The sequence below is a fragment of the Bacillus rossius genome, chromosome 16 (genome assembly GCF_032445375.1).
Source record: "Bacillus rossius redtenbacheri isolate Brsri chromosome 16, Brsri_v3, whole genome shotgun sequence".
NCBI classification, from domain to species: Eukaryota; Metazoa; Arthropoda; class Insecta; order Phasmatodea; family Bacillidae; genus Bacillus; species Bacillus rossius.
Genome location: NC_086343.1, coordinates 7,648,946 through 7,674,392, shown reverse-complemented (window position 1 = coordinate 7,674,392; position 25,447 = coordinate 7,648,946). Strand labels below are relative to the sequence as shown.

The window sequence follows — 25,447 nt, the reverse complement described above, 5'->3', positions numbered from 1 at the left end:
AGGGGGAGTGTTGAACTGGCAGAGTGATTATGGAGGGCAGATGAACTGAATTACTTGTATTGAAAGATACATGTATAATGACAAATATTTTAAAAAAATTGTTATTTTTCGTGAACTATCCAACTTGTGATGTATTGAAAATGAAATATGCCTGCAGATAAATCTATGTATTTGCCATCTAAGTTGAATCAGAAATATTTTGAACAGTGGAATTAATATTTGGTGGTGATATGAGATGTAGTGATTAAAGTTTTTTTTTTTTTTTGTGGGGGGGAGGGGGGGGGGGTAGGTTTCCAAGATGAGTTCTTACTCCGGGTGGAAACTAGTTTAATTACGTCCCTGTTCATGTACGCATCTGTGCTTTGTGGTAATTGCAAGCTTTTATTTGGTTTGACAATACCAATACATCAGGCCTCCACTAAACTAAATGCAGCGGCAATGATATTCTTCCCATAAAGCTATTGACAGTCATTTTCAGACCGTAAGTGTAAAACTTGAAAGTATCTAAGTGGTTCAATTCTAACGGATTAAGAGGAAAATTTCTAAAAATGTGAATTTTGCCTTGTACTAGCCACAGCAGCAGCCGTTTAATTTCAGACAGCTCCCGGGGTTGTTGGTGTAATTTTCAATTATCACAATCTTTTCTCCCCACACCTTGCCAAGACTTTGAATTTCGTGCTTTCGTAACTGCGCTGCTACATTCTACCAAGTGTACACATTGTGTTATAGTGCGGCTTCGCTCCTTACGTTGCATTCTGCCACAGAAACTCGGAAAAAATTTCAATTCTGTCCCAACCATTTCTGTACGTATCAGCAAGCAATCAGGAGATATTTACAACTCTGCAAGTTTTCCTGTAGTTTTATTTTCCTCAAAGCACCGATATGGATGCAGTTCTTTACGATGTGATAAAGGGATTAGGGGTAAACCACGCCTCCCGACTAACAGGGGGGCCGAGACGCGGTTCTTCGAGGCCATCTTTGAAGCAGGAAAAACTGCAGTGTGACTAAGCCTCCAGGAAATCATATCATTTATGTCACAACTGCACAACACTGCAAAAGCCGCCAGTTAAACACTTGAAAGCCTACTCAAACAAGATAAAAAACTACAGTTTAATTATGTCCCATGCACGTGTGTGTGTGTATGTATGTATATATACTACCTTCTCCGCACACTCTGCCATATTCCGAATATTTGTTTCCAGTACCGCACGTCAAAATGCAAGGTGAGTTTTTTTTTTTACCCATGTTGTTACGATGCCTGGCCATTTAAATTTGCTTGTCTCATTGCGAATGTACTGATTTCCTTTCTGGTTTTATAGACTCAGTGAAGGTGATTTACTGTCTTGCTGAATGCATACTAGTTTTCTTCTCGTTTAAAGACATCTGTCTGATAATCATGTTAATGTTTCATATTTTTAAAATATTAGGTAACACTTCCTGCATTCACACAGCTATGTTGGAGTGGTCATATTAACAGTCCCATTTCCCATGCGTAATATTTGCCATGGATTTTATTGTTTATGTTTATATGTTCGTACTGAACATTCACTTATGGGGTCTATTTTTAGATTAAACTGACCTTGTCCATCATCAGAACACTTATGAGATATTTCTGCTGTCATCTTTTTACGTGTTAATTTTTTTCCTGACCACTTAGTTCACATTCATAATTCTTTGTCCTGATGCATTGTGTATGTCCTGTTTTATTTTATTTGCCCAGCACTTATTGCATTGGTACAGTATAGAGACTTTGTTGCAAAAATTGCTTGAAATATGTTCAAATACAAAAAAAAATTCCTAAATAAATTACTTTGGTTATCGTTAAATGGGGTGAATAGGATCAAAAGTTTGCAAATTATATTTTGAAACAATATAGCAGAAAAGAATCATACATAGAACTATTAGAACAATTTTTATTTTTATTTTGTTATGTTACAAAATATGTTACCAACTTTTGATACTCACATCTATGATCCTATTCACCCTGTTTTTTTCAGTACTGACTAATCTACAATTTTAAAAGACCTCTTATTATAAGTATTCACTTTAAAGATTTTAAATTGTAATACCTAATGCTTATTGAACATATTTTCATGATACCTTTTATATTCCCATTGCATTCTAAGGGGTTTACCAACACTTAATCTCTGAGTATATGGCAGTCTCGAATCCATTTTCTTTTACCTGCCTCTCACTATACGGAGGGAATAATGGTTGCTAATTCGAAATGCTTTCTTTACCGTGTTTTGCCCTCTCCCTTTACATCCAATTTTTTTTTTTTTTATGTTCTACTGTTTCATACTTTCTGCTTGTATTCGTTCTAGATCTTTATTCCCAACAACAGGGACAAAGGTTGGTTTTCAAAGAGGGAAACTAACATTTTAAGTATCAGGAATTTTTAAACCAGTTAATGGCTCTTCCAGTTAAAATCAGTAATTTTATGTATTGTTTTTAAAACTATTGAAAAATTTTGAATTTTAAATCTAAATGACAATTAATTTACATGTGTGAAAGAGTAAATTTTACAACAGTTAAGAAAATATATATATATATATATATATAGTAGGTATATATTATATATAAGTATGGTGTGTGTGCACACACACCAATGGCTTAACCAGGATTTGTGTATGGGGGGTGTTAAGAAGCATGGCCTCTCCCCCCCCCCCCCCCCCCGGGGGAAATTTGGATTTTAAGGTGTAAAATAGTGCTATTTTAGCAGTTTTCGGTACTTAAATTTAAATATTGTAATGGTAAAAATTTTATTAATTTTAATATGAAATTTGTTTGAGTGATGAATAAGAAATTAACTAAAGATTTGGCGCTAGTGGTGGTGGTGGGGGGGGGGGGTTTGAACCTCTAACAACCCCCCCCCCCCCCCCCCCCCCCCCGGCTAAACCCCTGACACACACTGCACATTAATATAATGCCAGTGTTGCACAATGCCAATAATAAATAGTGTAAAATCCAACTAATCCCATTATTAATCTACATGATCTCATCAGTGCACATTAAACGAGGCCCTGCAAAAATAATTTCCCAACACGTAAGACAATTATTTAAAAAAAAATTTTTAAATGATTTTCAATTTAGTTTCAGTAAATAATTGTCTCATGTCAGAAGTTGGGCTTGTAATTAAAATTAAAGAAATTTTTGTCTTTCAATGACAATATTCATAGAGCAACTTTTAACCGCACTTGCAGAATGTTTTTGACACTGTCTTACATAGCCTGTCTCTTCCTCCTGCCCACACACACACCCCTCTTTCCCCCTCAGTTAATCTCTCACTGATTTCCCTATCACTGCTTGGATGGCTGGAGGAAGCGAAGACAGACATTGGTTCCTTTGCACTGTCTAGAGACCTGCAAAATTCGCGGATTAATTCGGTGATAGGCTAGAATTCAAACACATATACTTCTTAGATAATTTTGCTATTGGCTTACTGTTCATCTTGGCGAATCTCAACCAGTTATAAACCCTCAATCAAAGAAGGATCGAATCACAGACAACCCAGCTGAGACGACTTACAAGTCAACAACCAACGTACTTTATTTACTCTATGCAACCAACGAACTTGCGTTATTTGCCCAGTGTACAGGAGAATGTGCAGTCTATCCTGAAGGCCATCGAAACCGCGAATTTTGCAGGTCTCTATAGTATAACTCGTATCGCCTAAATCTGCGGAGAGATGAGTTAACATTTTCCCGCTGCTTTTAAACTATCCATTTCACGAATTAAGGATTTTACAGAGGTTTGCTCTAATAAGTTATTATAAGTCAATGTTTTTACAACGCGATGTTCTTTAACCGCATATTAATTCGTTAAAACACACACGCTTATTGTTGTACACAAAGACAGCCGAGCTGGAGATTCGGTGCAATAAGCGGAGAACAGACAGTGGATTGCGACATTTAAGAGCTGGGTAAAGAATAATTGATTGTCTCAAAAATGTAGTGTGTTTGTTTGGAATCTAGTAATTCTAATGAAATAATGTATTCGAATAACAGATTTAGAATCCAATAAAAAATCCATTGTATCCATCCTGTAGAAAGGGGAACCTTTGTTTCCATGGAATATTCGCACCTGGCCAATGACAAGCCTTGGCATACACAACATTTTCCTCATTGGCAGTGCATTAGTTTGTGCCTGTTTCGTTCGTGCTAGTTACATTGTTTTCATTCCGTTAAGTATTTGACTACAGACACTGCGTTTACACACATGCACACGCAAGATTCAGCTTCGTAGTACAAACGAAAGTCACTGGCTGGCAAACAAAGCTATCTTGCTGCGTGAAATGAGATGCGCCACTGCCCTACATAAACCCCACATTATTCTTAACCTAGGCCTAAATGTTTGCTGTTTGCCGTGTATATCCTCACGCCATTAGTGTGCGCAAAACGTTATCAGTTTGTGTGTTTGCGAGGATAAATGATCTGCCAGGTTGGTGTCGAAAGCTACGTCTTAAAAAATGTTTTTGTGGCGCTAACATTTTATGAGAGTTATAGCTGTACACTGCTTACAAATATGTCCATTGGAAACCAAGGCAATACGATTACCTTAAGGTTTAAATCAACGTTTCAGACTACCAGTGTGTATATATTGTTAATATTTTGTGTAGTTATGCAGTAATACACAATTTTTGATGGATACAGTCTTTTTGAAAACATTATGTGTATGTTGTGTTGAAAGATCATTTTACCCCACCAACAGGTGTAAACAGAACCCAGACAGTGAATCACCGTCAGTGCCTCATGATGATACACCGCCTGGCGCATGTCAACGTAAAAAAGTCGAAAAGGTGTTCAATTATGTTCATTTTGCTTCCTTAATATTTTTTGATAAATAGCGTCCCTATTTTTCTTTATGAAACGCCTTGTCATGTGTCATTTTGACTCAAATGTTCTCTGGAAACAACCTGTAAGGTATCTGATTAACTTTTTCCGTACCGTAACCTGGGGTGAATGGGGACATGAGGGTGAATAGGGACAAAAACTGGGAAAAACTATATTTATAATATAGTTTGCTTAAACTAATGAGTATTAAATTTATATATAGTAGACTACGTTAAAAAATTGTTTGTTTATCTAAAATAGCAAGTGCAATTGTATTTTGTAGCTTTTATTTCATGTTGGCAGCCCTAGTTAACAGCTGTTGAATTGGGAGGCCATATTGTGCCATCACAAATGTTGTTTGCTACAAGCTTATTTCAGCTTCTATGTTTTCTTGAAGTAAATGTCAGCTTTTAGTGTAGTCTTGTAAGTTTTTACACAAAAAAATATTAAAGATCCTCCTATTTTTAAAAAAATTATCAGTTGATTTTTATCAAGCTTGTAATTTCTTCATAAAAATGGGGTGAATGGGGACATAAAATCAACTTGTACAAATCACTTACAAAAATTTTGTTGTTACAGTTTTTGTTATTAGTCATATTATTAAATTAAATTTATTATAACTAACATTATTCAGTTCTATATTTTGTTTTGTAAGTTGTAATTTAGGACTTTACTTTCTTTTTCAGTGATTAAAATGCCTAGAAAATACAAAAGGGATCCTCTTTCAAAAGAGCATCGTCCTATAGACAGGAAAAAGGCGAATCTGGCAGTGCAAGCTGTTAAAAATGGCATGACTATTAGGAAGGCTGAAGAAAAATTTGGAGTTTCAAAGTCTGCCTTGCATCGTTATTTGAAGCAGTTTAGAGACAATGAAGGTAAACATATTGATTTCAAGAGTAAAGGTGGTCAAACTTTGCTCCCTTCAGATTTTGAGAAGGATATTGTTGAGTGCCTCCAAACTTGTGCTGGATGGGGATATCCTCTAAGTGCGTTCGACTTACGCTGTTTTGTCAAATACCACTTAGACAGAGAGGGCAAGACCATAGCAAAATTCAAAAACAACATGCCTGGCTATGAGTGGGCACTTCGCTTTTTAACTCGACACAAAACTGACCTCTCTCAAAGATTATGTCAAAACATTAAAAGGAGCAGAGCAGAAGTCTCACCTCCTGTCATCAATAAGTTCTTTGATGAACTAGAAGCGACTGCAGATGGCATACCATCACATTTAATAATTAATTATGAGACAGCACTCTCCGACGACCCGGGCCGGCGGAAACTCATTTTCAAAAGAGGCTGCAAGTACCCCGAACGAGTAATGAATCAGAGTAAAGCAAGTGTGTCTGTCATGTTTGCTGCAACTGCTTCTGGGAAGATGTTGTCTCCATATGTGATTTACAAGTCCACATATTTGTACGATTTGTGGAGTGAAGGTGGACCTCCTGGAACCTTTTACAATCGTAGTAAGTCCAGTTGGATGGATGGCAACTGCTTTCTCGACTGGTTCAAACGAGTTATCATCCCATACTGTCGTCGATTCGAAGGAAAGAAACTTCTTTTAGGTGACAACTTAAGCTCACACTTATCTCCTACAGTAGTCAGATTATGCGAGGAAAATGAAATCTTGTTTGTTTTCCTTCCTCCAAACTCGACACATCTGACACAGCCATTGGATGTCAGTCTATTCAGGCCTCTCAAGATGAGCTGGAGAAAAGTTCTAGAAGAAACGAAGGCCAAGGCTCAAGGAAAACACAAGCCATTTGATAAGAAATATTTCCCATCCCTCCTGAAAAAGACCATGAATTTGATGGAGAAGGAACTTGAACATAACATCCAGGCTGGATTTGCTAAGGCAGGCATTTTTCCTCTCAACAGGAAAAGAGTGCTCGACAAGCTACCTTCTGGACATAATGAGGATGAACAAAAAGAACAGACTGTAGACAGCAGCCTAACAGAATTCCTAAAAACTATGAGGTATGGAACTTCTGATGAAGAAGTAACAAGGGGCAGAAAAAAGAGACTAAATGTCCCTGCAGGGCGTAGTGTGACAGTTGCAGATTTAGAGGGATCTGATACAAGTGATTCTGAATCAGAACATGTGATGTCAGAACATGATGAATTGGTTTTAAATAGACACGCATCCAGTGAATGTGAGATACCTAACGGCAAGGAAGGAGAAAAAGATCCAACATAAGGGGACTGGGTAAAAGTCAGATTTGCATACGATCGGGGCATCAAGATTTTCATAGGAAGGATAGTGAAGAAATTTGAGACGGATGAGCACCGGTACATTGGAACATTTCTGCGGCAATCAACCAAGTGCTCAAACATATTTGTTTTTCCCAATGTGCCAGATGAAAGTGACTTCTCAAAGAATGACATTTTTGCTGTCCTGAATGAACCAACTGTGCGCAGGGGACGTTACTCATTCACTCCAAATCCACTTTCGACTTGAACTCAGTGTAAATTTGAGAGCAGTTTCATGATTCTTATAATTATTGACATGTGTTCCAAATATTATTAGTGTGCGTTGATCATTGCTATAAAGATTTTTTTTTTGTAAACAGATCAATATTGTCAACATTTCGTTAGGAGCCTCCTTTCATTAAATAAAATAGAAAATACCATGTAAAAATAAATAATTACTATTTCCTTATTTGGTACAAATGTAAATGTCTGCTTGATGCATTGTAAATTATGTCCCTATACACCCCAGTGATTAAAAAATAGGGACTACCATTAATGATACACCATTGTCCCTATTAACCCCGACATTTGGGTGAATAGGGACACATATAAAAAAATTAATATATGTTAAATGACCGCAGGTAGCAAACATTTATAACAGGCTATGAATAGCTTAAGGGTAGTGCAAGAAGGAAAAAATACTGCCTGTTCACAAAAAAATTACATTTAAAAGTTACTTGTAAAAACAATTAAAAACTGTCCCTATTCACCCCAGTTTACGGTAACATTTTTATGACACGTTTGGAATCGTATAGTGTTCCTAACTTTAAGTTTGATTCACCATGTAATGCGTTATGTATACTATTTTATTATGCTGCAAAACACCTTATAATGTATTTATTTGTTTCCTTACAAATATTATTGTTACATTTAACATTGTGCGAAAATAAATATTCTAATTTTTAAACTCTACATAAGGCTCCGTCGTGAATTGTTTCACTTTGACTTGTATTTTTTGAACCCCTCATAAGTCATTATGCCCTCTGTAAGCCCTGTCTACAGTTGCTATATGGACACTGATCGCTGATTGGTCCACGTGCATTTCTGACGTCATTCGCATTAAAATAAGGACACAGACTGCCCAAAGGTTCGGGCTGTTGCAGAAGGGCCTACAGTGAAACCTGAATAAAATCATATTGCGTATCCTGCATCCCGCGTGGGATGTGTCTTGTCTGCAAGCATCGATGACTGCCGAATGTTAGGTGCGTCTGCAACAGCAAGAAGCATTTTCTACACAATCATTCACTCACAAGGAGAGGACAGCTAATCGCCATCACCGATGTCGTCCGGGCTCGACATGCAGGGCTCAACTGGACATGAAAGTGACGCTGGTGAGAGCCCAGATGGCCAAGCGTTTACGAAATAAAGTTCTTGTTGCAGATCGGACAGTACATAAGTATTTTATATCAGCGTAATTTCCAAGCAGTGGTTGGCGCAGCGGCAAGAGCTCGGCTTCGTATTGCAAGGTTCATGGGTTCGAGACCCTGAGAGTAAACATTTTTTTCTTTGGCTTCTTTTCAATTTTTACAATACGCCACAAATGAACCAAAATAATGCATATAGTATTTATTTATATTTTCACAAAAAGCATAGTGTGTCATTGTTTTAGCAGGAGCATAATCATGGGATATTTGGGACTGCGATTAACTTTCCAGAAGGAATTGTAATTAGGTAATAAGAAAAAACTGAATAAATAAATCACCCGAAGGCTGATGACTAAGCGAAAACATACGTCATTCAGCATCGCGTACTTTATGTAATATAACCTCTGTATTAACAGAATAACCTATATAAGCTCTTAGTTTTGTTGCTAAATATTTACAGTGTTTCAGCATAAAAAGGCCTGCACTTAGTTTGCCGGTGTCTCTTCGTTAAGTTGTCCTCGTATTCTACGCTATTGTGCTAAGACGCTGTCATTCTGAGATGTTTGTCCTATTCTCAAATACGAACTTAGAACATGAAATTTAATGAGGAATTCTTTAAAATAATGCCGAGATTGATAAATATCAGAAAAATTTTTGTATACACCGGAAATGCAATGAAATAGGCACACAATAATTAACGGAAATTTAACAGGTTGAAATTACAATGCGCATGCATGCAGAAACTGCTATAGCCATGAGCCCAAGTCGTCAAAATGGCGGACCCACATGTGGCAAAATGCACCCGGGGGTTAACTATACATATTGGCATGCCAAAGAGGAAACTACATATAAGGTAGGGAAGCAATCCTCGAATAAATACATTTTACAAACTTGAATAGTCATAATACGAGGGTTATTCATAAATTAAGCTCTGTTATGTCATTAAAAATAAACTCTTGAGAAAAAAGTTTTCGTTGAAAGTTTTTGTGTATTACAGACCTACTTTACATTTTCACATAATCACCATTTAGTTACAAGTACTTTTCGCAACGCTGCATCAGTTTCTTTTATCCCGCTGCATAGAAGTTCGCCACCTGAAAATTAAACTAGTTCACAATCGTAACTTTTGTAATTTTTTCTGTATTTATTGACCCACGTGTCTTTAAAATAACCAGTATGACGCCATGTTCGTCCCAAAAAAAAAAGTAACAGTTTCTGACTCGAGCATGGAGATTTTCTGGAGATGTTAACTAAGCGCCTCAATGCTTATTCGAATTCCACGTTGCCTATGGCCAAGGTGTCCATTCCATTCCCAGGTAAACTATAACTGTCAATAAAAACTTTTTCTCTCAAGTTTTATTTTTTAATGACTGAATGGAGCTTACCAAACAAACACAAGCAGAATTAAGAGAATTCTGTAGCATCACTGCTGCGTCATTTCTACCTCTCCTCTGCCGTCTCCACTTGCGGCCGTTACAACTAGCGTATATCATTATATGCTACATACCTATCCCCTCCTCCTTGCCATCTTCCCATTTGACCGCTGGTGCTTGCGTTGGACGCACTCTCCTCCTCTAACGGTTCTCCCGCCACGTACCTATTCCCCTCATGCGATCGGGATTTTCGTAATGCTCGGAAACTGTAGCCCTCTGAGCAAAGAAGTTTCAGTTTGAAACGTGGCAAGAGCAGGCACCATGTTCTACGCGCTGCAAGCAAAGCACGTGATCGCCGTTCCTCAGGAGCCCTGCTGGTGACGGCCGCATGTCTGCTGGGGGTCGGGTCCGCCCTGACGCCGGCCTGCCCACTGTGGAACCCGGCAAACTACACGGTGCATCTGCCACACCAGGCGGACTGCGGCCTGTTCTACAGCTGCAGCTGGGGCCGACCGGTGCTGATGCACTGCCCCGCTGGGCTGCACTTCAACCCGGCGCTGCAGGTGTGCGACTGGCCGTGGAGAGCCGCCTGCCAGGGAGGTCAGTGCGCTACACTGTGATGTCTCACTCCCGCCTTGCCAAACTGCCTTATTGGTGTGGAGCTAGGATAAGAAAAGGGCAAATAGGGCAAATGTGTACGAGTTGTGCTCAAAATCTTGTGCAAGAAAGTTAGGCATTGGCAACCAAATACCAACATGAAAGATTAAGTAAGAAGCTACACTGACTATAGGTACTCTCAATCATACATGGTCTCAAGTGCGAGAATGACACAATGAAAAACGAGCGCAAGAGAATCGTAGTATGTAACTCGTTCTTGGTTAGAGAAAAAGGTTAAATACCCGGCGCCATCATTTAACAGTAATACAAGCCAAAGTGGTGCGTGGGGAAAGAGTCACAATGTGAGAATAATTACAATTTAAATTATAAGGCATTTACATCAGATATAATTAAAATTTGCAAAATATTTAGGTAATAAATTGAATTTTCAACAAATATTTCGTGTATTTTTTATTAAAGTGTTTATTATACTAATTATTTTTTTCAAACTAGTATAGCTATAAAAACGTAAAAGTTTACACTTCAGGTTAAACTAAGGGCGAAAAAAATAAAAAGTATAAGTACCTTTGATAAATACATTGTTTCCCAATGGCCATAGAAAAGAGAGGGAGGCCAATGGCGGCTCCAGAAAAAAAGGCTAAGAAAGAATGCAGTTGCAGAACAAGGCAAGTCAGTAGATCGGCATTGGAATATTTAGACATTTATGGTCTTTAATACTAAACTTGAATAGTTTCATACCCTTTTTGATGAAAGGAAAGTTTAACGCATGAATATATGTATTTAAGTAAACATAACCTACAAAATATGGTAAAAAAAAAAAATTAAATTTGTACTTCTGGAGCAGCACTTGGGGTCGCTTTGGCACTCAGAAGAAAACTTGGGCTGGCGAGAATACGGGAGCTCAAGGAAATATTCCTGAAACTTTGTTTCGAATAGGTGTCTCCAAGGCGGAACCTCACAGCATTAACTTGAAATGGCGTGCAGCCAGCAATAAACCTATCCACCAAACGTAAATTTTTAAGTGGCGGCTGAAACAGAAAATTTGGAAAAGCAGCCGAATCCTATATTACATGCTTAAGTTAATGTTTGGCCACTGTATATAAATACAAACACAAGAACCAAAACCAATTATGTGGGAGGTTTCCCTCTAATCATGCAGGAGGGGTAGATTCATGTGCTAGGAGGGGATCGGCCAGCTATGGCAGCGTTTGGTGCCATGGCTAACTTCCCTCATTGACTATTCTAGACTATATCTAGAATATATGGGTCCAGGTAAAACCTGGATAGACGCAGGGATAACTCTGGGCTCTTACAAAAATAAGCGTTAAAATCAAGCACGTTTGTTATGGGAAACATAGGGATGGTTCCGGAAGAAGAGGTGGTCAGAGTAGAAAAAATCTACTAAGCAAGGGAGCGTGGACTTGGACATTGCTGTCCGTTTTAGTTTTGGGAGGTACTGGTTTTTAGGGGGTGACCTTTGTTGTTTTCACCAAGCTGCCAGTCATACCCGATGTTTCTATAACAGTTATGCTCTCATCTTATATATCTGAAACCCTTGGCTTCTGAGCCCTTGTCGAAATCAAGGAAGTGGCAAAAAAAGGAGGGGAAAGAAGGTAAATTTGATTGGTGATGAAGGGGCAAAAGGGGAAGGGGTACTAGGAAGGGGTGGAGGAAGTGAAGACTAGCGACGCGACTTCTTCCGAAAGTTTCGTAGCTAAACACTGAAATCAAATAGCTTTATACACATTTAATATTTAAAAGAAAAATTACACATTTTAGGTTATCTGGAAAAAAAAAATCAATATTTATGCTCAAATGCAAAACATACATTTATTATAACATACAGGTTGGTGCACTTTGAGGTTAGTTATAGCATTGGGACTAACTACAGACAAGAGCTTCTTAGCACCTGTCTAGTATCAATCTGGTGACACCTAGATCTACGGTGTATCATGACGTCTCGGCAGGCTGAGTTTAGTGCCAAACTCCAAACTCAACAAGAGTTTTCTTTGAGGTGGGTTGTCACACGCCATGAAGAATTTTTTTTTCCATTTTCTCATCATAACCATTAGTTGAAGAGTATTTTGTGTAAAACTTAACACTATAACTCATTTTGACACAAATATATTCAACAAATATGTCATAAATGTTATATAATTGCTGCACAAATTCACACAATTGATAACGATTACAAACTATTGCACGACTTTTGACACCTTTTATTTGGCACACTTATGAAATATCTGTGACAGAACAACAAATATGAGGTATAGTGTTAAATTTACAGAAGTAATCAATTACCATTAGCAATGACGAGAAAATGGAAAAAAAAAAAAAAAATCAAAATATAAGATCCCACCTTAAAATGAAAATAATTCAATGCTGTGAGCATACCCATTTTTAACATGATTACGGACGAATCTTTTATGGGTACCTACATGTTCCGGTTACCTGAAAATCATGTGCAGAGTTGGGTGTTTTTGTTTTGTTTTGTTTTAATACCTATGGTATTAGCCTGCTGTAATAAAATACACTCATGGAATTGTGGCAGTCATATGCATACAAGTACAAGAATGTTTGGTACCATGCAAAATGTCATCGAGCACCCCACTCATGAAAGTTGCCTTTTTTTTTAACGCATCTTGTTACACTTTGATGATGTCAGTGCCTCAACTTACTCTACCGGTTGTACAGAAGTTACACTTCAAACATGATCGATTAAAAAAATATATATTTTTGTTGCTTGTGTGATATAAAGATAATATATATATATATATATATATATATATATATATATATATATATATATATATATATATATACACACACACACACACACACACACACACACACACACACACACACACACACACATTATTATTGGTTGAGATTGGACTATGGAACACTCTTCAGCCCTCTATACTAACATCAGGAAGGCTGCACACGGTAGCACGCCGTGCGAAGTGTCGTGAAGCTAGCCGTGAGGTGTCTCGCCTTGCAGACTGCCCAAAGCTACCGGACCTGGAAGGGGGGTCGTGGTCCCCAGCGTCGTGCATCGGCAAGCTGAGCACGCAGGGGGACAGTTGCAGCCTCAAGTGCACCGCCGGCTACGAGCTGATTGGCAGCGCCTCCGTCAGCTGCATCGACGGCAGCTGGAGCGGCTCTGCCGGCGTGGGTCATGTGCCCTCCTGCAAGAGTGAGTCGACCCTGCTACCTAACTTAACCACTCTACCTTACCCTTACCTGCTCCCTACCTTACCCTTACCTGCTACCTACCTTTCCCTTACCTGCTCTCTAGCTTACCCATACCCACTACCTACCTTACCCTTACCTGCTCTCTACCATACACTTACCTGCTCTCTACCTTTCCCTTACCTGCTTCCTAACTTACCCTTATCTGCTCTCTACCTACCTTACTCTTACCTGCTCCCTAACTTACCATTACCTGCTCCCTACCTTACCCTTACCTGCTACCTACCTTACCCTTACCTGCTACCTACCTTACCCTTACCTGCTCTCTACCTTACTCTTATCTACTATCTACATTTCCCTTACCTGCTCTCTACCTTTCCCTTACCTGCTCCCTAACTTACCATTATATATACTCTCTACCTACCTTACTCTTAACTTATTTCTACCTTACCATTACCTGCTACCTACCTTACCCTTATCTGCTACCTACCTTTAACCCTTACCTGCTCTCTAGCTTACCCTTACCCACTACCTACTTTACCCTTACCTGCTCTCTACCTTACCCTTACCTGCTCTCTACCTTTCCCATACCTGCTCTCTAACTTTCCCTTACCTGCTCCCTACCTTACCCTTACCTGTTACTTACTTTACTCTTACTTGCTCTCAACTTTATCCTTACCTGCTCCCTACCTTACTTGCTTCCTACTCTGCTCCCTACCATATCCTTAACCACAGTACTGTCCCTTAAAAACTCCCTACCTTACCCTTACCCACTATCTACCTTACCATTACCTGTTCTTTACTTTATACTTACCTGCTCTCTACCTTACCCTCACCTACTGACTACATTAACTTAATTTACCTTCTCTTTACTTAAAAACGTTATTTTCAATTACTGTGTGAAAGATTAACAAGTGTAAAAATGACATTTGTAATAAAAATCTACACCTGCGCCTTTAAAAGTTATCGGAACGCTTTTATTTAAATAAGGGCGTCTAAATCGCAAGCCAGAATGCAAGGAAGTTGGAAGCTGACAATACCGTACTTACGTTGTGCTATTGCGCCTTGCGTCTCGGGTTCAGCAAAACTTAGTCTCCTCAAAGAAAACTAGGCATTTAAGAAGGAAATTGGTACCAACTTGTATCATTTTACCTCTACAACCTTAACTTGCTATTGCACAGGAAAAAATTTCTAAATTGTTGCACTAATGTTAAGGTGAGGAGAAAATCTTCTCAAAATCGCACCTTCCCTGCCAGAATTTCTATCTTAAGGTACTTTAATTTCCAGCCAAATATATTCTCTGGGCTGCTATTCCAGTTCATAACGTCTGATTTAAGTTTTTGAAAGTGCAATTCCCACTGCCAAAGTAAGATGTTTAAATGTTCTTTAATTTAAAATTTTCTGGTATACCACATGTTGCATCTTGAAGACAGTGCGTGAGACCTGTTCTACAATGGCATGGAAACGGAGAATGGTGCGACGTTGCCGTCACTTTGGTCTCTCTTATGTTTCCCCTTTTTAAATTATTCTGTTAGTTTTTTAAAATTTATATCCTCTTTGTTACTTTGGTAACTTTAATGCTTTCGGAAAAGTTTTTTAAAATTAATTTTGTAGATTATTTTTTAGTTTATTTTAATTTTATATTAATTAATTTACTTTCCTTTTTGAGAATATTGGAAGTCAAAATAGATTAAAGTTTTTAGGTGTCTTTCTAGCGATGATAATGTGTATTGTAAATAATTTATGAACCCAGCTTATTGTAACCAAATACCTATTTAAGCAAATTTTTGCAATTACAGTGTGTTTAAAGGTCGTTAAAGGTTTTTTTTTTTTGCTCCTGTGATTGTAAGAATGCTGCCTTTACATATGTATATACATATTGGAATTTACGGAATGTAGTAAATGTACGTTATCCTCATGGACACGTTAATTTAAGCTGGTCGGATGTACTATGCACTTTTATTTAAATTTACTCTTTTGGCAAAATGTATGAGCATCGAAAAAAGATGCAAATTTTATTTATACAGGGTCATGAGTTTATGCCTACTAAGAGCGTATAAGCTTACAACGGCTCTACCGGAACGTTTCACTATCACGTCTCCTACTTCCACAGTGCACGGAAAAGTAACAAATGGCAAACCAGTGAGATTGCATTTCAAGGTTACAAAATATTAGTTTAATTTTAAAAAAACAAATTATGCATGGATAGAAATTACACATAAAAATAAAATAAACTACAAAGTAATAATAGAACACTAGATATTCTTGTACTTGAAACAATTTTTAACGTATTCAGAACATAACCAAACATGGGTGCCACCGCAGCCAAGTACTCGGCTTCTATCGGTCGCACGGAGCGAAACGTAAACGGAAGAGCTCAGCACCTAAGCTAATCCGCATGGGTCTGTCTCCGTCTGCGTGCTGTTGTAGAAACTCTGTTCCGTGGGATCCGTGTCCGTTGACGTGTCATCGTGGAGCGGGCCTAACGGAATGTTTCTTCCCGCAGCCCCTGAAGACTTTGGCGCAGAGTTCGTGGACAAGATCAACCGGACGCTGAACGGCGTCAACGCGAGCCTGCTGTTCGTCCTGGACGAGTCGGGCAGCGTCTCGCTCAGCCAGTTCGACATGGAGAAGACCTTCGTCAAGGCCATCGTCAACGCGTTCCCGTGAGTTTGAGTCCAGTCAGGGGCGTGTCTGTGTCGGCGAGGCGGGATGATAAGCGCGACACTGGCTGGTGCTTCCAGCGCGGTGTCTCCTCCTAGCGGCGCCCTTTAGAACTAATATTGATTTTTGGTACTTGATGTGAGTCACTGTCCGCAACTATCAACTTAAATTCATCTTATAATTTTTTTTTTGTGTTGTACTAGATTATTACTAGTTATTATACCCTTCAAATAGTTAATGTATTGTAAGAGTATTAAATGAATTTGATCATTATATGATTGAAGCAACACACACCATTAAAAATACAGTTTGAATAAAGTAAATTTTTATGTTATTTACGCATTTATTTTCACAAGGTGCCCAGTGATTTATTCACAATATAGTAACAAGGAAATAATTAATATTTCACATTATAGTGTATTATTTTAATTATAATACATCGGTACACCAAATTACTAAGCAAGAATTACACATTTTTCTGAAAAAAATTTCTAAATTTTACCTCAAAAACCTTTTAATTGAAACAATAAATTAAATTTAAAAAATACTGTATAAGAGCTATAAAAGCTAAAAAAAACATAGGAATACAATCTCGGACAGAAGTTGTGTCAAACAACTCTTAACCCAAAGACTTAAATAAAAATACGTACCTAATAGGTAGAGACCTGCAAAATTCGCGGTTTCGATGTCCTTCAGGATAGACTGCACATACCCCTTGTACACTCGGGGCAAATAACGCAAGTTCATTGGCTGCCGACTTGTAAGTCGTCTCATCTGGTTTGTCTGTGATTCGATCCTTCTTTGGTTGAGGGTTTATAACTAGTTGAGATTCGTCCAGATGAACAGTAAAGCCAACAGCAAAATTATCTAAGAGGTACATGTGTTTGAATTCTAGCCTATCACCAAATGAATCTGCGAATTTTTGCAGGTCTCTACTAATGGGGAGTTTTTTTTTCGTATCTCCTGTAAAATTTCTGTAGATGAATTTAACTGGTTTCGATACCTGAAACCTGGTTTAACCATGCATCGGCGGGAAAGTAGTTCCTCCGAGCGCTGTCCCTTGCAGGTTGTCGGGGAGCCGCTCTGCCGGGGTGGTCACCTTCAGCGACACGGCGGCCGTCGACGTGCGCGCGGACCAGAACTCGACCTGCGACTTCCTGGCGGCGGTGGAAGGCATCCGCTACACCGGCGGCGGCACGGACATCAAGCTGGCCCTGGAGACCGCCGGCACGGAGCTGAGAGCCAGGCGCGCGCACAGCCGGGTGCTCGTGTGTGAGTGCATACTCTCCACCAGGGGTGGGGGGGGGGGCGTGTGTCGTAACCACAGGCGTCGCAAAATATATATTTATTGGGGGGGAGGGGGGGACTTTGATTGATTTAGTTGTTGAGGAATATCCATCCCCTGGGAAAAAAAGCCGGGGGGGGGGGGGGGGTCGTCCCCCGGAAAAAATTTTGGGGTTGGAAGGTGCAAAAAAGGGTGGGTTTTTTAGGAATTTTTCTTTCCTAAATATTTTAATTAATGTTGGTTGCAATGTATAATTTATTTTTTATAAAAAATATTTTCAGAGGATAAATTTGTAAAAAAACACAGTTATCATTATCTGCTGGTGCTATATCCACACAAAATCATTAATTTAAACATCAGGAGAAACCTGAATGTTGCACTTAAATGCCGCAGCAGTGTTAAGAATATTTCGCACATGTACACAAACATAAGTAATAAAGTGATTATATTCACTATTACTATAGTATCTCTCCTCGGTATCGGAGCTGATTTTGATTTTACACGAAGATCGAATTAAAAAGTGCTCACATTACCACGATTGGACTGAATGCATCGTGCGCAACATATGGGTTATATCACAGAAATCATATTTTTAATATAACTACGAAACTAAATATATTATTGGAGGGGACGAAATTGAAGACTTTTATTATTAGGGGGGAAGTATCCCCTCCGTCCCCCCCGGTTGCGACGCCAATGGTTAGAACACGGCACCATGGGGGCCTGGCTTGGTTACAATTGTTGCATCTCGGAAGGGGAAACAAGGGTGAAAGTCTGAGCGATCACAAAAAAAACTGGTTATTGAGACACTACTTTTACTATCAAGATATTGCCACAGAACAAGTTACATGTGATGCATTTACGCAATAATATTGAACACTCATGTATACTTGATGAAATGTGCATTCTTCGGATAAGCACATTCCCTCCCCCTCCTTCCAAACAGCGGAAAGCAATTAACAAAAAGAACAGCAATTAAAGTATGAGACTCAAACAAGATTAAAGGAATTATTGGCAGGAAAATTAAATTCAGCAGGCATATTTTACTGGAGTTCTCGTGATAAAATTAGTTACTCTCGCCCTGAATTGAAACCAAAAATTAAAGAATTAACTTAATTTAACAGTTCGCGAAATGGTGCAACCTTCTCTGAATATTAATTTAATTGGAGTCTCTAACAAATGCTTTCAAAATCACTACAACTAAAGGAAATTTTTATCAATCACAAATCATTATTTACCTTATCACCTTCAATATCAAATTGAATATACTCGGCTTACACATAAGATTAATACAACATTAACTTCAAGTATTATCATTATGACACGACAATAAGCAAAAAAATTAAATAAAAGAAAACCCCTCGTAAATCTGGGTAGTGACTTGTACAACTCTCGCCTCAAAGTTCACTGGTGGTCGCCCAGTATAGGGCCCCTTGCAGAGAGTTGCCTCGTGTTGAAATGATAAGTGCTTCTAGCGTGGATTCTCCTCTAAGTGCAAGGCTTTGGACCCGTAGGCAGTCTTCTTTTCATGCATATGGCAACTGCGAGATTTGAGTGTTGACTATTACATTATATTGCGGAGAAATGATGATAAAGGTGTAATGCCAGTTCATTGAGTGCTTTAAATTATCTGTACTGGGTGTTTGATGCCAAAAATTACACAGAAAACATGCACTTTAGCCATTATTACTATGCAAAATTACAGTTTTAAATCGAAATACAAAAACAGAACTACTCTACTGTCCTTAGCGTATTCTTAAATTCTTATCTTAAAGAGATGCCACTCAGAATTCTTGAAAGGTTTTCAAGTCGGTTGTATTCTTCTGAAGCAAAATTTGAAAATCTAAGAAAGGGACATGGTTTGACCTACAAACTGTTGAAATCAAGTTTCTGTGCTGCATGTTCCGTAAATGAATGTCACAGTTATAAATTTAATTTGTATCAACTGTAGGCCTGGTAGTGTGTTGGTTCAAAATCACAATTAAAGAGTAACTCCCCATTGGAATCTCTTTGTACGAGAGTGGTTGAACGTCGAAGTCCCTGACCGTTTAATTGGTCATAATGGTCAAGATGACAAGCTCTTTTTTGCTGGCCTCCACATTCACCTGATATAATACCATGCAATTTTCTCCTTTAGGGCTTTATAAAATACCTATTGTGTCTACGTTCCGCCGCTAACTAATGATTTGCCAGACTTGAAGCACAGTATCGAAGAAGTTATTCCATCCATTACTCCGGACTTGTTAACCAAAGTGCGGGAAGAATTGGATTTTAGGTTGGATGTGTGCCGTGGTATAACTTAAGATACACATATTGAACATTTGTAAGAAAAAGTAGGTTAGGTTACGTTTAATTTTATGCATGATTTGTTGTAAACGGTTTCAATTAAACTGTCATAATATACCATTGAAACTAGGATATTCTTTTATGAACATTCTGTATTTTGGTTCCTGTCCCTCCCCCTCAGTTTAGAATCCAAATGCTCTAGTTACGTACCCACCGCTATTTGCAACTGTCTTCTAAAGCAGTGGTTCCCAAACTTTTTAAACTGGTGACCCACCTTTCCTTATAGGAATACCTCCACGGTCTATCGGTCCATGGTGGAGGAAAAAACCTTATTTGTATCGTATCCCTTACTTATGTATATATAATTAACATCAAATATTGCAAATATAAATTTTTTTTTTTTAAGATACCGATTGATTATTGATAAACAATTTGTGTTCTGAATTGAAAATGGTTGACAAAATATAAGCACTTTGTAGCAAAACAGTTATTTATCTAACAATAGATAAGTGTTTGCACACAGTTAGATTTGTTTCGATTTTTCTCATCTTTTCTAATGGTTTGTTCGATGGTTTCTGATAGTATTAGGATCGAGTCGCGACCCACCTGTAATCCTTCCGCGACCCACTAGTGGGTTGCGACCCACCGTTTGGGAACCGCTGTTCTAAAGTAAGAGGAGATGATTTTAAGTTGAAGCCGTGTTCGAACGGGGGTGGGGAGTTGACGCGACTGGCGTGCGCGTGTTGGCAGTCCTGCTGACGGACGGCGTGAGCTCCACCGACCCAGCGGCCGCCGCCGACGCGCTCAAGGGCGACAACGGCACGGTGTTCGCCATCGGCGTGGGCGGCTACGTGCGTGAGCAGCTGGAGCCGCTGTCGTCCAGTTACGTCGACGGCTCGCGGCTCTTCTTCGGCGTGTCCAGCTTCGCCGTGTTCGATGTCGTCGCCAAGTACCTCGAAGCAGGTAGGGAGCTCATCCCACTCATCCACATAACGATCAGTCATTTGATTTCCTGATGCGTTTGCCTCCGCGACTTTTGACCTACAAACGCTTTGCCTGCATGTTTTTCGAACTACAGTCGTGTACGTCTACAATGCTTTCGACCCACGGTCATGTACAGCAAAACCCCTTATTTGCACTTTTCATGGGGACAAAGTAAAAAAGTGTAAAAAGCGGGAAAGTGTAAATAAAGGGAAAAGTAAGAAACACGTTAAAGTTGATTAAAATACAGTCGCATTCTGCAGCGTTCAGAACAAATACGGGCTACATTACACATACGCATTGCACCACAGTAAAAAAAATTAAAAAAAAGGGCCGCAAATTGATGGAAATTTACTGTCAATAGCGCGCCGTGCGCGGAGAAAGGTCATTGTACTCAATCAGTTGTTGTTACGGCGCGGCGTAGCCGCCGGCTGGCTCTCTCGGTTCTCTGAGCTGCGCATGCTCAGTATAACTCACTCTACGCTCCGCCCAGACTCGTGACCTTGCATCAGCAGCCAGCCAATAGATGCGAGCTTAGCGGAAAAAAATATAAGCTCCACCTCCCGTGTACCAGTTTTTCTCCAGTTCTAATACCAGTTTATACAATACTTCCGAAATTATAAAATACGTATAAAACAGTTACCAAGACTCCGCTCATTTTATCTTGTGAAGTTTGTCTCGTACCAGTATTTCGGCTAAGTTGTGACATAAATACAGCATCAGAACTTAACAATCAGCCACGTTTATACATTCGTGAGTTTACGTTTTTCCCTCGTGCATTTTAGATTGTCTCCTGCTATAATTACTAGGACTTTTACACGCCTAGGCTTAAATTATTACATGTTTAGAAATAAAAGTAACTTTTCATGTTATAAAATATGTATATTTTGCGATTTAAAATGTTCATTGCCGACTATAAACGTTACGTTTTTCACGATGTTTTTAGGCCTACTAGCCAATCTTATCTACTCTTAAAGTACCCACGGTATTTTCTGGTTGTTTATGGTTGTTACGTGATGTAAATAGCGGGATGGATTCAATTTTTGAGACGTAATTCGCGTGAAAGTATTGTATTGGACTAAATGGGAACTAAACAGGACCTGAAGAATATAGTGAAAATAACGGGAAAACGTAAATAACGGTAATGTAAATAAGGGGTTTCGCTGTATGTCTCCAGTGCTTTCGACCTACTGTCATATACGTTTCCACTACTTTCGACGTACACACACATTAGCCTCTTAGACTGAGCACATACGCCAGAACGAATTACAAATATCATCTTTGACAGACATAAGGGACCCAAATTTATTTTCGATAATTTGGTGTAAATCTTGGAAATTTCTTCATCATATCTGATAACACCTAAAATCATTTTTAATTCTCTGTTTTATGTTAACAAAAATACGCTTTACATTAATTCACTAAATAAATATTATAAATTTACAATACTTATTGGCTGGTTTGTTTCGTAAGGAAAAGAAAATACTTCCAATTTAGTTTATCTACCTACTCACATACGTGCTTTACACTCAGCCTAAGTAAAAAAGACTGTGTGTTTGGTCACGCCAGAATAATTTATAACAGAATGGGTTTTGTGCAGTGGTAATATTAATTCTTCAGCAAATTAAGTTTTCTTTGCCTAAATTTATGATCCCCATTATGGGGTGTGAAATATAAAACACATTTTAATATAGCTGATGGTGAGTTATGAGGCTGGGGTTTAACAAGTGTGTGTTTATTCTTTGTTTCAGCATATAACAACTCTACGAGCCAATGTAAGTAAAACAATTGTCTCAATATTCTTTTTAACTTACATACTTGCACCTCTCCATATGTTCCTTTGCAAGTCAATAATTGATGTTTGTTTTCAAAATGGCATACAAAAAAAAGTAATATTAAAAAGGTAAAGCATTCTAATGCTAAGTAAATAGCCGTAAATTCTGCTTAAAAGCATCTAATATTAGGTTAAAAAGTCGCCAGCTCATTACATTTAGCGCTCTAATTCAGCGAAAAATACTTTAACATTGTGCAAAAGGGCATTCTCAAAATTCTTAGAAATAGAGTCACTAGAAGCTTTTCAACACTAATTTTTGAATAATTATATAAGGGACTTTTTCCTGGGCTGGGTTTGTGACATCGACAAACGATTAAGTTCTTTGAATGATTCTTACTTAGGATGGGAGAATATTGGATTAATATTTTTATTTTTGACACACACAATTGCTGATTTTACTGTATGTCATAAATAAACTTCAATAAAAGACAATAAATAAGTACATGAATACATAGAAAACCAACCAGAATCTGCTGATGCGGTTGTATTTGTACAAATGACATATTTAGTATCATTTTTGGGTTTGTATGTTGGTCGTTGATGTGTTGTTGAGACATCGAAATTTATAAATTTCTCTAAATAAGCCATGTCCATATGAAATTTTTAAGAGCTCTAAATTCATATGATTAATATCTGCCAGATCTGCTCCACAAAGAGATTGTTCTGATATGTGCATTTCCAGGATAAAAAAGTCAAACTTAATTGTGATAATAAAATTAAATAATTTATAGCCACTTATTTGTCATCGTTAAAAATACCTGCCAAATTAAACCCTTGATGTTATGTAAACAACTGACAATCATTCAAGTGTTTGAAACTAAAAATTACAACAAAATTTAAGGAAAATTAAACAATTGGAATGTTTGGAACCGATGTGTTGTGTGCTAATGTAGCTTCTAGTTCTCTGCTGTGCTGTGCATGTGAAACTGTATTCTGTTTACCTACTATATCAGAAATGCCCTAGTAATTGTTTTTTTTTTCCAGGTGCAACCATTTGAAGCGTTGGCTATCATGTAGTTCAAGGATCGTACAACGTGATTTGACACACCACTTACAAGCCCTGACGATCAACTACGAAAATGCTTTTACGAATCAGTTGATGGGAATATCTTTCTAGATTTGTTGCCTGTCGCTGTTTTGAACTGTAGTACTGTAGAAACACTGAAGTGTAAACACTATTTACTCAAGTCTGAATAAAAGTACAGTGGTTCAGATCCATGTGTTTATTTTCTAATCGCTGATGGACCCTTGGTGTAGCCACGGAACACTACAGATAGAACACTCTTGCGTTGCTCATTACGCATGAATGAGGCATTGTATTTATAGTGCTGTTACGGTGACTATGCACGTATGGTAGCTATTAAAACCTTTATTATCGCAAATTATTTACTTTAATAAACCACCGTTTCAAATAACTTACTAAGAGAACACCAAGCATTATTCAACAGCAGTATCATCTGCATCTGGAATGTATTGAAAGAGAACATATCTATTATTAATTAAACAATACTCAATAGATGGCAGCCTCAAATCTTTGTAAAAGATGTATTATTTTTAAAACTAACCAACAGAGAAGGCAGGCAGCACCTGCTCAAATCTTTGTTAAAAATCAGCCATTTCATCCTTATTCTACCAGGGTATGATCAAGAAAGAGGTATTATTTCTTAAAATGCTCAATAGATGGCAGCACCTGCCTAAAACTTTGTTAAAATCAGCCATTTCATTTCCATTCTACCAGGGAGTTATGATCAGGAAAGAGGTATTAGAAAAGAGGTATTATTTCTTAAAATGCTCAATAGATGGCAGCACCTGCCTAAAACTTTGTTAAAATCAGCCATTTCATTTCCATTCTACCAGGGTGTTATGATCAAGAAAGAGGTATTAGAAAAGAGGTATTATTTCTTAAAATGCTCAATAGATGGCAGCACCTGCCTAAAACTTTGTTAAAATCAGCCATTTCATTTCCATTCTACCAGGGAGTTATGATCAGGAAAGAGGTATTAGAAAAGAGGTATTATTTCTTAAAATGCTCAATAGATGGCAGCACCTGCCTAAAACTTTGTTAAAATCAGCCATTTCATTTCCATTCTACCAGGGAGTTATGATCAGGAAAGAGGTATTAGAAAAGAGGTATTATTTCTTAAAATGCTCAATAGATGGCAGCACCTGCCTAAAACTTTGTTAAAATCAGCCATTTCATTTCCATTCTACCAGGGTGTTATGATCAAGAAAGAGGTATTAGAAAAGAGGTATTATTTCTTAAAATGCTCAATAGATGGCAGCACCTGCCTAAAACTTTGTTAAAATCAGCCATTTCATTTCCATTCTACCAGGGTGTTATGATCAAGAAAGAGGTATTAGAAAAGAGGTATTATTTCTTAAAATGCTCAATAGATGGCAGCACCTGCCTAAAACTTTGTTAAAATCAGCCATTTCATTTCCATTCTACCAGGGTGTTATGATCAAGAAAGAGGTATTAGAAAAGAGGTATTATTTCTTAAAATGCTCAATAGATGGCAGCACCTGCCTAAAACTTTGTTAAAATCAGCCATTTCATTTCCATTCTACCAGGGAGTTATGATCAGGAAAGAGGTATTAGAAAAGAGGTATTATTTCTTAAAATTCTCAACAGATGGCAGCACCTGCCTAAAACTTTGTTAAAATCAGCCATTTCATTTCCATTCTACCAGGGTGTTATGATCAAGAAAGAGGTATTATTTCTTAAAATGCTCAATAGATGGCAGCACCTGCCTAAAACTTTGTTAAAATCA

At 38.1% G+C, this 25,447-nt stretch overlaps 1 protein-coding gene across 1 annotated transcript; it reads left to right on the top strand.

The window, feature by feature from the left end:
* Positions 1-1,119: 1,119 nt before the first annotated feature.
* On the top strand, positions 1,120-23,890 carry LOC134540149 (sushi, von Willebrand factor type A, EGF and pentraxin domain-containing protein 1-like). Its single transcript, XM_063382685.1, has 8 exons — positions 1,120-1,223; positions 10,183-10,416; positions 13,436-13,630; positions 16,133-16,292; positions 17,357-17,562; positions 20,612-20,824; positions 22,594-22,617; positions 23,661-23,890. Exons 1-8 carry the CDS (start codon positions 1,124-1,126, stop codon positions 23,672-23,674), a joined length of 1,146 nt encoding a protein of 381 aa, XP_063238755.1. The 5' UTR covers positions 1,120-1,123; the 3' UTR covers positions 23,675-23,890.
* The last annotated feature ends 1,557 nt before the right edge of the window (positions 23,891-25,447 follow it).